The 14,941-nt window shown below is 40.2% G+C and overlaps 1 protein-coding gene across 2 annotated transcripts in view; it reads right to left on the reverse strand.

The window, feature by feature from the left end:
* Positions 1 to 14,941, reverse strand: part of LOC149143966 (Peptidase family M48 family protein) — a 147,087-nt gene that overhangs the window by 63,157 nt on the left and 68,989 nt on the right. For both annotated transcript variants that reach the window (XM_089446531.1, XM_089446532.1), the window contains one exon: positions 11,361 to 11,512. In XM_089446531.1, coding sequence (XP_089302657.1) covers positions 11,361 to 11,512 — 152 coding nt within the window. The remainder of the gene's footprint in view (positions 1 to 11,360; positions 11,513 to 14,941) is intronic.

The following is a 14,941-nucleotide window of genomic DNA, read 5'->3' on the forward strand; positions in this document are numbered from 1 at the left end:
AATCGAAATTACTGTCTCTTGTGCAATTTTCTTGAAATCTGTGTCTCGTGACGTAGATGCCTCTGCATCATGGTCTCGACCCATAAATGATTTTCCCTTCTTGTCTCTGATTACTTCCTCTGATACCATGTGAAAATTCTATCACTGCAACAACTAATTTATTTTACCTACTTACTTCACAATAAGTTATTTACGAAAACCCTTCAATAAACATTAAAATAAATTCTGCTACAGATATCACACCATAATACATAAACAAACACATGCACAAGAATCAACACATCAACACAGATATTTTGGACAATTGTCCCCAGAAAAACCCAATGTGGGAAAACCAGGGCAGCAGAGGGGGATTTTATTATTCAGCAATTCTTAAGTATAGCTGGGTGCCAAACTAGCTTACCCAACAGAGACAAATTCTCCAACACTTCTCCCATTCTCAACATCAGGCTTACTAGCCTCTGCGCAGCTCCTAGACCCTCTGCGTCAGCTCCTGCCTCTCTGCATCAGCACTGGGCCTCTCTACATCACCCACGTAGGCCCTCCAGTGACTGCGCAATCTGTTGCCTCTGCGTCTGCCTCTCCAACCTCTGCGTTGGTCTTTTGGTGTTGTTCTCGACTCTCTGTTCCGTACCCGCTGCCTCTTGCTGCTCTCCAAACCACTAGTTCGAATTTCTTCGCTAACCCCACTCCAGAAATCGAACTGACTGGTCTCCCTCAGTGCGTTCTCCAACTGACCCTCAGGCCTCTTCTTATACTTTTCCTGTTGGTCCTTCAACGGCCGAGATTAAATCTTTGATGAACGGCTAAGATTAGATTTGGCTTGATCCATGACTTTTGGAACCTTCTAATCCAATTTTATATTAATACCCATTAATATTTTATTTTTCCTAAGTTTAGACTTAGGAACTCCATTAAAAATATTAATTATTTTAATCAGTGTTGAAAATATCGGTATTGGCAAAATATCGGCAAGGGTCCAGAAAATATCTTATCGGCAATATCGGCAAAAATATCGGCAAAATATCGGCGAATATCGGCAACCATAAAAAATCATTTTTTCAAATTTTTAAATATAGCCGATATTTTGCCGATATTTTCAAAATATCGCGATATTTTGCCGATATTTTCCGATATTTGCCGATATTTTCTATGCGATATATCGTTTTGCCGAAAATATCGCGATATTTTCGAATATCGCCGATATTATCAACAGTGATTTTAATATCTCCTTAACTGGTTAGAGTGTGCCCAAACCATTTCTGGGTCTTGGAGATCTCATGTGCTTTAGCCTCTCCACCGATTTTCATGGCTAGAGCACATCCGATGCTACCCCAAATCAACAGTTCCAGACCTCAAACCGGACCGGTTTAGGGTTCAAACCAATCGGACCAGCTAGTTCCACCGATTCCGGTCCAGTTCCAATAAAACTATTTAATTTGCAACGTTATTGGTAAAATGTTCTTGCTTGAAGAAAAACAAGGAAAACATGAACCCGGTAAGTGGATCTGCATGAAGCATATTATTTGCCACACATTTTAATTTTAAAATGTCAAAACTTAATATAACACTACATGGAAATAGCAAATAAGTAATACTTACCATTCTCATTATCGACCTTGGGCTGGCCTCCATCAACATTTTTGGGGATTTACTCATTACCATATATTGGATCAATGGGACACAACAATGCCATAGCCCCAACTACAACCCCTTATCAATGAGATACACAGGTTGACATCTACTATTGCTCATATATCTTTTACACATGTTCACAGGGAATACAATCTTATGGTGGACTTACTCTCCAAGGAGGGGCACCGACTAGATAGGGGCAGATTACTGATTCAGGAGTATCAGAACGAGACCTTTTTTGGATTTTATCACCAACCTTTTCTGGAGGCACAGATGATAGTATAGAGAGAGGCCTACCTCTACTCTATTTACTATTTTTTTGCATACTTTATTTTTGATACATATATTGTGCCATCATAGACTTATATTTATTTTTTGATAAATAGCAGCAAATTTTGACTATGTTATGCACAGTGTGAAAATTTGAAGACCCAAATTCCTACTGCAACAAACTAATATTACTTCTCCTACTTGTTTAATTCATGGAAGTTACTTACTATGTTACACTATAAATATCGAAGTAAATACAACTGCAACCTTCACTATTTAAATTATATGCAGAAACAAAAATTGAGCAAGAAGAAATAACACACACACAAGTGACACCGTTGTTTTTGGACAAATATCCTCGAAAAAACCCAATGCGGGAATACCAGTGCAGTAACTAAGGGTTTGTATTATTATCCAGTAGTTTTTGAATACAATCTTTGGATGCCTTACTGGCTATCTGATAGAGAGAATCTGACTGGCAAAGAAATTGGTGAGAAATACTTCACACTATCACTAGAGCTTCAATATTGTTCCATGCTCTGGATGGCAAGGCCCTCACTGCCTCTGCCTCAGCCTATGCAGTTCAGCGTCACAGCTACTAGGCACTATGTCACCCTTCTTGCTAGTCAATTTGCCTCTAGAACTTTGACTCTCTGCCCTTCTAATCTCACACCCTGGCTTCTGGCTCTAGAACTCGACTCTCCAACAAATTCTAAATCTCCTCTCAGGCTCTACGCTGCCTCAGCGCAGCTCTACATTGCCCAACATGGCTCTGCACTACCTCTTTTGGATCTCTCTCTGCCTCCTTTGCAATGTATCCCCGAATCAGGAAACTCTTCCTCCGAAAAACTATCCCTACCCCTCACTGCAACAAATCTCCTCGATGACCTCTCCAGCAATTACTGCACTACTCTCTTGAGAAAATCAATCTTTGATCTCCCACTCGATGTGTTTTCCAAATGCCCATCAAGCCTCTTCTTATAATCCTTTCATTGATCAATCAACAACCAAGATTAGATTCTAATCAATGGCTCAGATCATTTTGACATGATTCTTGTCTTCTTCTAGAAGTTTCAACCCCAGTTTAATTAATCCCCTTTAATTATTTTAATTTCCTAAGTTTAGACTTAGGCATCCATTAAAAATAATAATTATTTTAATAAAATTGTCTCTGGGTGGAATTTCCCAAAACGATTTTTGGGTATTCTCAAATACATGTGTCCTAGCCTACTGCAAATTTTGAGGCTTAGAGCACATCTGATGCTACCAGAAATCAACACTCCCTCTTAACAAGGATTGCGCTCTAGTAATGCAACCTACTCTCCCTCTACGTTGTTGATGTCTAACATCACTGCCCACCAACTACTGCACAAATGTTCCATCTGTGTTGTTGTTGACTCTGTTGAATTGTTGTCAACCACTGCATCTGCACTGCAACTCTAATGTTGCTGCCACTGCAACATCTGCAGCAGAAAAACATCCAAAATACTGAACTACCTATGTTCAGTATGATCCATCTGTCATCCAGTTTTGACTGTTGCTAGACTCTACGTTGTCACTAAAGCTTTTGCGTTGTTGCTAACTCTGCTCTGTGCCAACTGATCTCGGACTTCCTAAAGCTTCGATAGGAACAGATCAATGTGTTCCCCCTTCTGCATCCTCACGGATCTCATTTTCTCCTCCAAGTACATCTTCTGTTGCTCGGAAGATCCTTGATACAACGTAGCCAAGGCATCCCACATCTCTTTGGTCGTCCCTTTGCTAGCAATGTGACATACAACGTAATCGCTGTTGGCATTATGATTCAAGTGTTGTCCTTGATGGCAACTCACTCAGAGGTTGGTACAGATGCTCAGAAGTTGGTACAGGAGATGGCAACTTAATCAGAAGACAGATCCTAGTACAGCTTGCCAAGGAAGTTCATACACGCAGGTTTGTTAAGACCAAGTCGCGTGTACACGCAGGTTGGCTTCAGAAAAAGCGCGTGTATGTGGAAAAGTACCTTTGGTCCATGGCGGTTAGTCCTTGGAAGTTGTGCCTATGGTTTCGGACCATTATGTCTCGACGGACGTGTTGATCCCTAGTTTCGAGGTTGATGGTATTGTGTTTCTATGGTTTTGGCTCTTGGTATTGAACAAGGCCTAAGGCTATATAAGGAGAAGATCACTAGGCAAAGGAGTATGGATTGTGGGTGTCTGACGCAGTGAGAAGATCTGGTATTGCTGGTTATCTGTTCGGGACGCTTGGCAAGGGTCGGATCTGACAGCAAAGGCAGAAGTAATCATTTCTAGATCTGCACGCGGGTTGCCTTTGGAGAAAGCGCGTATACACGCGGTTTTGGTACAGTGAAGTAGCGTATGCATGATAAGTGTTAATATTTCAGGTTGCTGCTGATTCTGGTGGTTGTTGCAGAGTTCTAGATTCTGGTTTGGGTTCTGTGTTCTTGATGACAGGGTTTCAGTGATTCGGTATTGGGTTGTTTAATGAATTATGATGCAAGTATAAGTTGATGATTGTATTGCGGTAATGTTTGCTTTGTACTCTTGGATCCAGTATGAAAATGTATGAAACGTGGTCCCTGAAGGTTGTAGGGTCAGCACCTACGTACTAGTAAATGGATCAGCTAGTACAAGAGCTGAGGGGGTTGTAGCTCCCTTCCAAAAGTAGTTGGAAAACGAGAGAGGGTTGTAGCCCTCTGCAGGTTGTAGCCTGCGTGCTGGTAAAGGACTGCACCAGTACATTGTAAAAGAAGTTTCTCATTAAAGAAGAAAGAGACAAATTGCAGCAGGTGGTTTTCACCCACATTGGGTTTCCACCTTATATCATGGTGTTCATGTGTGTGGCTTTTGTGTGATGATCTATTCTGTTATACTGCATCTGTTTACTGTTAATATGCTTAATAATATCCTGATGCATTTACTGAAGATAAGATTAACTGAATCATAAGATCTCTGCATATACGCTAGTTGCTTTAGACACAGTCGCGTGTACACGCGGGTTCACTTAACTGAAGTCGCGTATATGTTTCTGAGTATGAAATTGAAAAGTTTTATCTGATCTGATAATACTGATTCACCCCCCCCCCTCTCAGTATTATTTCCAACAATTGGTATCGGAGCAGGTCCTTCAAAGAAAGCTTGATCGCTTGAAGGAAAAGATCCATCAAATGGCTAATCCAGAAAGAGAGGCACACATCAGGCCACCAGTCTTTGACGGGAACAATTTTACTCACTGGAAGATAAGAACCACTGCATATCTACAGTCGCTTGGAGCAGAAGTTTGGGGAATCGTAGAAGGAGGATACAAATTCCCATCAGCAACTCCTACAGATCCAGCAGAGAAAAAGCAATATGAGCTCAATGCCAAAGTAGTTACTGTCCTATTGAGTACTTTGACTCAATCAGAATTTATGAAGATCATGCATCTCAAATCAGCTAAGGAAATATGGGACAAAATCGTTACAAGCTACGAAGGAGATGATCAGGTAAAAATAGCAAAGCTTCAAACTCTCAGAATCCGATATGAAACTCTTAAGATGCGAAGTAATGAAAGCGTAGCTAATTATTTCCTGCGTATGGATGAGATTGTGAATTGTATGAGGGATCTGGGTGAAGAATTTGAGGAAGTTGTCTTAGTTCAAAAGGTTTTGAGATCTCTGTCTACTAAATTTGATTCTAAAGTATCTGCCATAGAAGAAAAGGAGAATGTGCGGAAAATTACCATGTCACAGCTTCACGGGATCTTAACTGCTTTTGAAATGCGACAAGAGGTACCACCAGAGGCCGCATTCGAAGTGTCAGAGGAAGAAGATGAGGTAAATTTTGTCAAGAATCTTGAACGGGGATCTGGACGGTTCAAAGATAAGCTACCTTTCAAATGTTTTCTATGTGGTAGAGTTGGTCACTATGCTGCTAGATGTCCTCATAACAAAGAAAAGATATATGAAGAAGATGGTAGAAGCTATTATACCCATATTAAAAGTTCATTAAATGATAGTGAGGATATTAGAAGTCTCATGGCACATAAGAAGAAGAATGCTTCATCCAATAATAGCGAGGATATTAAAAGTCTCATGGCACATGAAGAGACGAATGCAGAAACTGAAGAAGTTGCCAAACTAAAAGAACTATTGGAGACAGAAACCAGGGTAAGGGAGAAATTGCAGGATATAGCAAAAGATCAGAGCACAACTATTCAGAGACTTGAATCAAAGATCCTCTCTCTAAAAGAAGATCTTGAAGATCAAGAACATGAAGTGATCAAACTAAAGCGACAAGTGGAAGAAGGGAGAAAAGTTGAAGAAGACCTAAGGAAGAAGTATCTGAAAAAGGAAGAACAACATCAAGTTGAGGTAAATATCTTGAAAGGTAAACTAGAAGAAAAGGATAAGCTTTTACGATTTCAAGATAGTTCTAAAGTCTTGGATGATATTCTTAATAGTCAAAGATCTCCTGCTATCAAGACTGGTCTTGGTTTTCATGAATATGTTGAAGGTGAATCTAGTTCACAAGGTGAGACAAGAAACTCTAATGAGAAATCTGAAATGCTCAAGGAACAACCAAGGAAAGAAATTCCTCAAGGAAGATCCTTTACTCCTAACTATGGACGTGATAGACGATTATTTCCTCCGCTGAATAATGTTGAATGTTATGTATGTCATAATCTTGGACATGTTGCAGCCAGATGCAGAAGTAGAATGGTTCAAGAAAGATCATCGCATCCCAGGTACTTCAGAGGGTATTGCTTTGCCTGCAATGCATATGGACACAAAGCAATTGATTGTGATAGAAGGAACATGAAAAATATAAGGTGCTATACATGCAACAACTATGGGCATAAAGCAAGGGAATGCAGGAGCAGATTTCAAAATTCAAGACAAAAGGACCATACATCATCACAGTTGCAGGAATTGAAGAAGACAGAGACAGAAAGGTGTGGGATAACTCAGTCAGCTGACATAACAGACACAGGGGAATCTGAAAGTGAAATTCAGTATTCCATCCTGCATACGCTTATATAATGAAGACAAGTCGCGTATATACGCGAGTTACAGGCTGCAAAGTCGCGTATATGGAGAAAGGGCAGCAGAACAGACCCAGGTTCAGTCATGGTTGGCTCAGGCTCAGGGGGAGCAGAACAGACTCAGGAAATGGTTCAGACATGGTTGGCTTACACTCAGGGGGAGAATATTCTTCAAATAATGCATTGTTGGCATTATGGTTAGAAGGTGTTGATAAAGTCTATGAAGCTAAATGATACATCTTACTGTTTAGGAATGGTATTGCAGGCTGATGCTTATGGTACAGATCATGATGCTGTTGGTGGCTTTCATAAGTCTTGGTCTAGATATTTCATCACTATGTCATGTATCTCTTTTATGATGTCAAGGTCATGTAACGGCCTATGTTGGTTTCCCCACTATGCCTGGGATGAATGATGAAATGTTCATGTATTATCATGTATCTTCACATGGTTAGGTGGATGAGTCAATATTGGTATATCCCCACTAGGTTGGGTGATGAATGTATGTTGAGTCTTTTGGTGATAGGAAGGTCTTCTATGATGTATAAGTCTTTGTTCTTCTTGAAGAACATCTTTTGCAGATCTTGCCTACAGTCAAGGGGAGCATGAACAGCACAATTCAGCAAGAGCAGGATGGATAGATTGGTACACTTTGGCATACACAAAGGGGGAGCACATTTGGAGATTTCAGCATGTACTCAGGGGGAGTATGGACAGCAGTATGGACAGGAGAGGGTATACCAAAGAAGAGAATATCTTGGTCCACCCTTTGCCCTTGATGTCAAAGGGGGAGAGTGACTTGGTGTGGTGGTTGCCATCAAGTCCAAAGGGGGAGATTGTTGGCATTATGATTCAAGTGTTGTCCTTGATGGCAACTCACTCAGAGGTTGGTACAGATGCTCAGAAGTTGGTACAGGAGATGGCAACTTAATCAGAAGACAGATCCTAGTACAGCTTGCCAAGGAAGTTCATACACGCAGGTTTGTTAAGACCAAGTCGCGTGTACACGCAGGTTGGCTTCAGAAAAAGCGCGTGTATGTGGAAAAGTACCTTTGGTCCATGGCGGTTAGTCCTTGGAAGTTGTGCCTATGGTTTCGGACCATTATGTCTCGACGGACGTGTTGATCCCTAGTTTCGAGGTTGATGGTATTGTGTTTCTATGGTTTTGGCTCTTGGTATTGAACAAGGCCTAAGGCTATATAAGGAGAAGATCACTAGGCAAAGGAGTATGGATTGTGGGTGTCTGACGCAGTGAGAAGATCTGGTATTGCTGGTTATCTGTTCGGGACGCTTGGCAAGGGTCGGATCTGACAGCAAAGGCAGAAGTAATCATTTCTAGATCTGCACGCGGGTTGCCTTTGGAGAAAGCGCGTATACACGCGGTTTTGGTACAGTGAAGTAGCGTATGCATGATAAGTGTTAATATTTCAGGTTGCTGCTGATTCTGGTGGTTGTTGCAGAGTTCTAGATTCTGGTTTGGGTTCTGTGTTCTTGATGACAGGGTTTCAGTGATTCGGTATTGGGTTGTTTAATGAATTATGATGCAAGTATAAGTTGATGATTGTATTGCGGTAATGTTTGCTTTGTACTCTTGGATCCAGTATGAAAATGTATGAAACGTGGTCCCTGAAGGTTGTAGGGTCAGCACCTACGTACTAGTAAATGGATCAGCTAGTACAAGAGCTGAGGGGGTTGTAGCTCCCTTCCAAAAGTAGTTGGAAAACGAGAGAGGGTTGTAGCCCTCTGCAGGTTGTAGCCTGCGTGCTGGTAAAGGACTGCACCAGTACATTGTAAAAGAAGTTTCTCATTAAAAAAGAAAGAGACAAATTGCAGCAGGTGGTTTTCACCCACATTGGGTTTCCACCTTATATCATGGTGTTCATGTGTGTGGCTTTTGTGTGATGATCTATTCTGTTATACTGCATCTGTTTACTGTTAATATGCTTAATAATATCCTGATGCATTTACTGAAGATAAGATTAACTGAATCATAAGATCTATGCATATACGCTAGTTGCTTTAGACACAGTCGCGTGTACACGCGGGTTCACTTAACTGAAGTCGCGTATATGTTTCTGAGTATGAAATTGAAAAGTTTTATCTGATCTGATAATACTGATTCACCCCCCCCCTCTCAGTATTATTTCCAACAATCGCTCACTCCGTCGAGGATCAACCGCTTGGCCTTCGCCATCTCAACCTTGTACTTCTTGAGTGGAATGTACTTCTTGAGTGGATCTACATCGGCAGGTTCAGCTATCACACTATCAACATAGGTTTTGATATCATGCTCATCTAGAAGGCAAGAGATCCTAGCCTTCCAGATCACATAGTTGGGTGCTCCATCCAGTCTATCTTGATCTCTTAGTCCATTAGCTGCCATCTCTGCCAACAAAAGTCGAACTGCTCCCTCTCCCCTCTGCGCAACTGCGAGGCTTGCCTACGCACTATTTGCTGGAGTTAGTAGATCTGCTCCTCGCTACTGCTGCTCAGCAAACGAGAAATAGAATTCCTTGGCTTAGAATTCACTGAGAAAGGAATTCCCTCAAAAAGTGTCTTCTTCCTTCTTCTAACGTTTTTCTGCCCCAGCAACTGCTGCAGAAAACTGCGTCCCACCTGAAGACTGCTCAGCGCTGAATCTGTTGTTACGCTGCTCCCTCTGCCACTAACAAATCACGAACTGGAAATCTTACCTCTCTATCAACTCACTCAGGGAGAGAATTTTCCTCGAGAATCTTGCCCTCCTAGCCTGGACTGCGCAATCCCTCTGGGAATTCGATCTGTTGCCTAAGCAGCTCTTCGATCTTCCTCCTTCTCTTCAACGTTGGGCTCTTCCGGTCTACTCTCTTGCTTCACCTGCACTCTGATACCATGTGAAATTTGAAGACCCAAATTCCTACTGCAGCAAACTGATATTACTTCTCCTACTTGTTTAATTCATGCAAGTTATTTATTGTGTTACACTGTACATATCAAAGTAAATACGATTGCAGCCTTCACTAATTAAATTATATGCGGAAACAAGAACTGAGCAAGAAGAAATAACACACACACAAGTTAAATCGTTGTTTTTGGACAAAAATCCCCAGAAAAACCCAATGCGGGAAAACCGGTGCAGCAGCTGAAGGTTTGTATTATGATGCAGTAGTTTATGAATACAATCTTTGGATACCTTATTGGCTATCCGATACGGAGAATCTGACTAGCAGATAAATTAATGAGAAATACCTCACACTATCACTGGAGATTCAATATTGATCCAGGCTCTGGATGGCAAGGCCCACACTGCCTCTGTGTGGCCTTTACATCAGCCTACGCAATTCAGCATCATAGCTACTAGGCACTATGTCACCCTTCTTGTTGGTCGATTTGCCTCTAGAACTTCGACTCTCTACCCTTCTGGTCTCACACCCCGGTTTCTGGCTCTAGAACTCGACTCTCCAACAAATTTTAAATCTCCTCTCAGGATTTGCGCTAGCTCTTCTAGATCTCTCTGCCTCCTCTGCAATGTATCCCCGAATCAGGTAACTCTTCCTCCAGAAAACTATCCCTGCCCCTCATTGCAAGAAATCTCCTCAATGACCTCTCCGACAACCACTGTGTTGCTCTCTTAAGAAAATCAAGCTCTGATCTCTCACTCGAAGTGTCTTCCAAATGCCCATCAAACCTCTTCCTATAATCCTCTCATTGATCAATCCAGATCATTTTGAACTGATCCTTGTCTTCTTCTAGAAGTTTCACCCCCATTTTAATTAATCCCCTTTGATTATTTTAATTTCCTAAGTTTAGACTTAGGCATCCATTAAAAATAATTAATTATTTTAATAAAATTGTCTCCGGGTGGAATTTCCAAGGTTATCTTAGAATATATTTTATATGCTTATGATAAAATATCAAATCAACACTGAATATGCATATGATGATGTACAGCTATATTGCCAATATTAGCTAGATCAATGCGATCTATATGTCGAATGTATACAAATATACATCTACAAAATGTGATTTTGTTATATTAATAAAATTACGCTTTTTTCCGTGGAAAAAAACCAAATAAGTAGCTATGAAAAGTAAAAGCAGCAGCAGAAAACAATTATTATTCATAACGCAAAGAATGCCAAGCAACTCGAACAAACTTTAAGAGGCCAAAGAAACTGATTCCGGTAGTTGCACCTCAAATACACATCAAGGATGCCCTCTAAAATACCAATGCTCTCTGATTTGAAATAGACCAAGATGTGTCTTTTAGCATCACAAAAATTCAATATAGACCTTTACGAGTGCTTAGCAATAAATTCAAATTTTGAACTCAATTGAACCTGACAGGTTTTACTGAAGACTTTGATTTAGAATTGTAATTGTAGGAATAAGCATGAAGGAAGAAAAATCATATTTTTCTCCAACCACTACAGAAGTTGAGAATGCATGCATACCTTCTGGAAAAGGGAAGTTTCAATAGTAGATTTGACATTGCATGAACAACATCAGGCATGCCAATGAACTGCAGAAGAATGATTTGTAGAATTGCAAACCACAAATTGCTTGTCATTCCTTCTGCTGCATGCCTTGCCACAGCATGTCCAACCTGCTAATCACAAAGCATATAACCACACAGACAGATTTGCTTAGTGGGATAAACTTTAGTAAACATCAAAAGGGAAATTGTTTGCAAAATTTGATGCAGAAATAAGAATTGTAATGACTTAAAAATGTTCAAGCTCTAACACAGAAAACAGATGTCAAGCCTGGGGCAGCAGCCCACCTAGGGTCTGATTTCTGCTCACATGAGTGAGAAGAAGCACCATGCAGAACAACATAGAGCTTAGTTTGAACGTACTTAAAACTTTATAATATTTAATTCAGAGGTGTGCAGGTTTGTTTTTTCATCCCTGTATCAGGCGCACCTTTTCCTGCCACACCCATGCCCTTGACGTGTTAGTCCTTTACAAAGGAAAAGTGCCACACCACTGCACCCATAGTTTAAAAAAATTCCCCCTCGCCACACCCACTGTCATACCCATACCTACCCCCAGCCACATCCATAAAACAATGATTTAATATTTTTTTATTTGGATACAGATGGGAATAAAAGCAGAGCAGTAGAGATATCTATAGAAGATTCAAGACATATCCAAATGGAATCTGGTAAGTCATTATTTTTAAACTCATTTTCAAAATTAAAATTCATAAGAGATATCTATAAGCGTTTGTAAATCTACTATGTGAAAATTCGAATGGAACAATTCCTGAATAAGCCTTAACAATATCTCTGTGTGTTTTCAAACATCTACATGACTGTTCATAATTATGAACCTCACTGCTAAAGTTTACAAGTTCATACAACCAGGCATTAACACTAGAAAGTAGTAGAAACTAATGGATGTCAACACTGCTAAAGCTCCTTTTACCAATTCTTGCAACCTTGCTCTAAAATCATCCGTAAAATGCATGACATTAGACCACAATTGGTTAGTGCCTCAAAGCTAGAGTATATCTTATAAGCCGCCAAAAAATATCACTGACAATCATCTTTCAACTGGATCTGCCACTAGCTAGATATGGTGCCCTCGTGAATATCAGCTTTTCAGAAAAGCATTAAGCCTCAACACTTATTGTACATCCTTCTTTCCCTTACACTTCCTTCTCCTTCATGTTCTTTGAATCTTTTCCCAACATGATACATAAACATGGGACTTGAAGCCCACACGCCTCGCCAACACACATTTTCTATGGAAATAAAAATTGTTCTCTGCAATCCATACTCAGATCTGATTAGAAGGCTTCTATTCCCAGTGTAATCTGCAAATGAAACAACCCACTGACAATGCAATAATAGTCAGGACTACGAGTTTCAAGATTTGATGTATAATGCCAAGACCAATGTCAATCAGGTCTAGCTCAGGTGGTTGGGAGGAATGATTGTTAACTGCGCCACCTGGATTCAATTGCCACAAATGACATATGGAGCTCTTAATGTGTAAGATACCCAACCGGAATAACTAAGAGAAAACCACAGAGAGTCCTGAGTTTGTATGGTTTGGTTCACTGTAGCATTTTAACAAACAGTTTGTGTACCAAATGCTGTAGGTGCATTTCTTGCTGTTGGCTCATGTAAATACATAATATGCTGGAACAAATACTTGTGAAAGCACTTCAGAATATTAATTTAATATCAACTTTAGACCCAGCAAGCATAAATAATACTAATAACAAGAGTACCAACCACAAACTTCTTCACTCTTCACTGAAATACATGTTCAGAATTTACACAATGATGCTGTAGATGCTAGCAGCCATTTAACAATTTTGATAGATAAAGGGAAGAGCTAGTACAAAAACAAAATCTGATATATATATATGCACTGTATATGATGCCATTAACTCACAGTTCGCTTCAGCATTGGAGATACCAGATTTGAGTAATTTACTGGCATATTTTTGTCTACCTCTTCAATGTATATCAGAATCTCAGTATCAGCTACAGCAATTTAATAAACATGTCCCTTGACTCTGCTAAACTCAGCTCACAAGGGGTAAATCAACCAGCAGGCAGTAAACTTGTTCCTTCTCTCTTCTAAAACAGAAATCATCACAGCAAAACTCTCCAAATGTGGTACCTTGTGGAGTGTGTTTAACTAGCTGTGAACATGGGGGAACTTGGCCCTTATTTAACAGAATTCAGCGACAAGAATGATGCCAATTATCAGCCCACAGAGAAGCCATACGTTCAGCATTTTAACTCAAGGGAAATTGTCCCTTTCACAAGGACTTCGCACTAGCCATTAAGGAACATGACTGACAACATAAATGAAGAGAAGTCAGCCCAATAAATGAGAAACTCGACCTTTATTCAGCTTTGAATTTCGACCCACTAATAAATTTGACCTATGTTTAATAGTGGAATTCGTCCTCACAGGCCCAGATTTGGATTTATGTGCTCAGACTATCATGAGAACTTTGAACCTGCCAAATGAAATAGAAAGCACCCAATAAGCTTATAAAATCAACTGATAACACTAGAATACCTCAATATTTCCGGAAATCTTCTTCTCCATTGAAGCTCTATGGTGAAATCTGAGTGATTTCACTCACAAATCCCAAACTAGGGTGTCTCGTTGCAACACTGAAGTCTGCTATGGCAGTTAGGGTTCCAAACCCTCAGCTTCTCCTTCAAACTCTCTCCAAGAGCTCTTTCTCCAACTCATAATGCACGAATGAGGAGAGTCTCCTCATTTTCCTTATTTAATGAGTTTAGGGTTGTATTTTTACCTTCACCTTCCCCTTTTTTCTTTTCTTTTCGTTTTTTTATAACTCACTTAGCTTTTCCCTCCAATTAAATATCTAAAAGTACTTTTCCTTTCTTTATTTAATAAAGTCACTTTTATAAACTAATTAAAGTCACTTTTAATGCTGGAAAATGCTTAATTCGCCTTTGTGGTCACACTGGCCACCCAAAGCCCCTTTTTATCATTCTGCCCTGTAGATCTTTTCACCCCGATTCCAACGAGCTATTACACTAAGGTGTTTCTCCAAGTAATCAGCCTGAAACAACACCTTAAGCATAAATAATTAAAATATGCCTGTTATTAATGCCATTTTACAAAAATCGTCGGAATGCAACGAAACCAAGAGCAAACCGTGCAGAATTGATCTTGATGATGAAATATGGTAAGCGATCCCAGTCGGACCCATAAAACTCCTCTAAAACCCTCCGAGCCCACCAATGGAGTAATCCTGCTCCTATGACCAGGCTGACACAAGCTTTGGAAAACCCTCCTAACCACCTCGCCTAGTAATCCAAAATTTGGGGACAATACATAATGACTATAATGTTGTAATGGCATCAAGCCGTGTCATTGACCGCCCTTGTGCTCTGAAGAATCTAGAGTTCGCACCAAAGTACCATCCTCAATATGAGAAGTACTAGGGTTTTCCCCAGGCAGTGTAAACCTAAAAAAAAAAATATACCAAGACCAATGTCCCTCCAGGTAGAGTGCTCTCTATAATATTTGAT

The sequence above is a fragment of the Pinus tabuliformis genome, chromosome X (assembly GCF_031772625.1).
Source record: "Pinus tabuliformis cultivar Carrire ecotype Pingquan chromosome X, CPIR1, whole genome shotgun sequence".
In the NCBI taxonomy this organism is placed as follows: Eukaryota; Viridiplantae; Streptophyta; class Pinopsida; order Pinales; family Pinaceae; genus Pinus; species Pinus tabuliformis.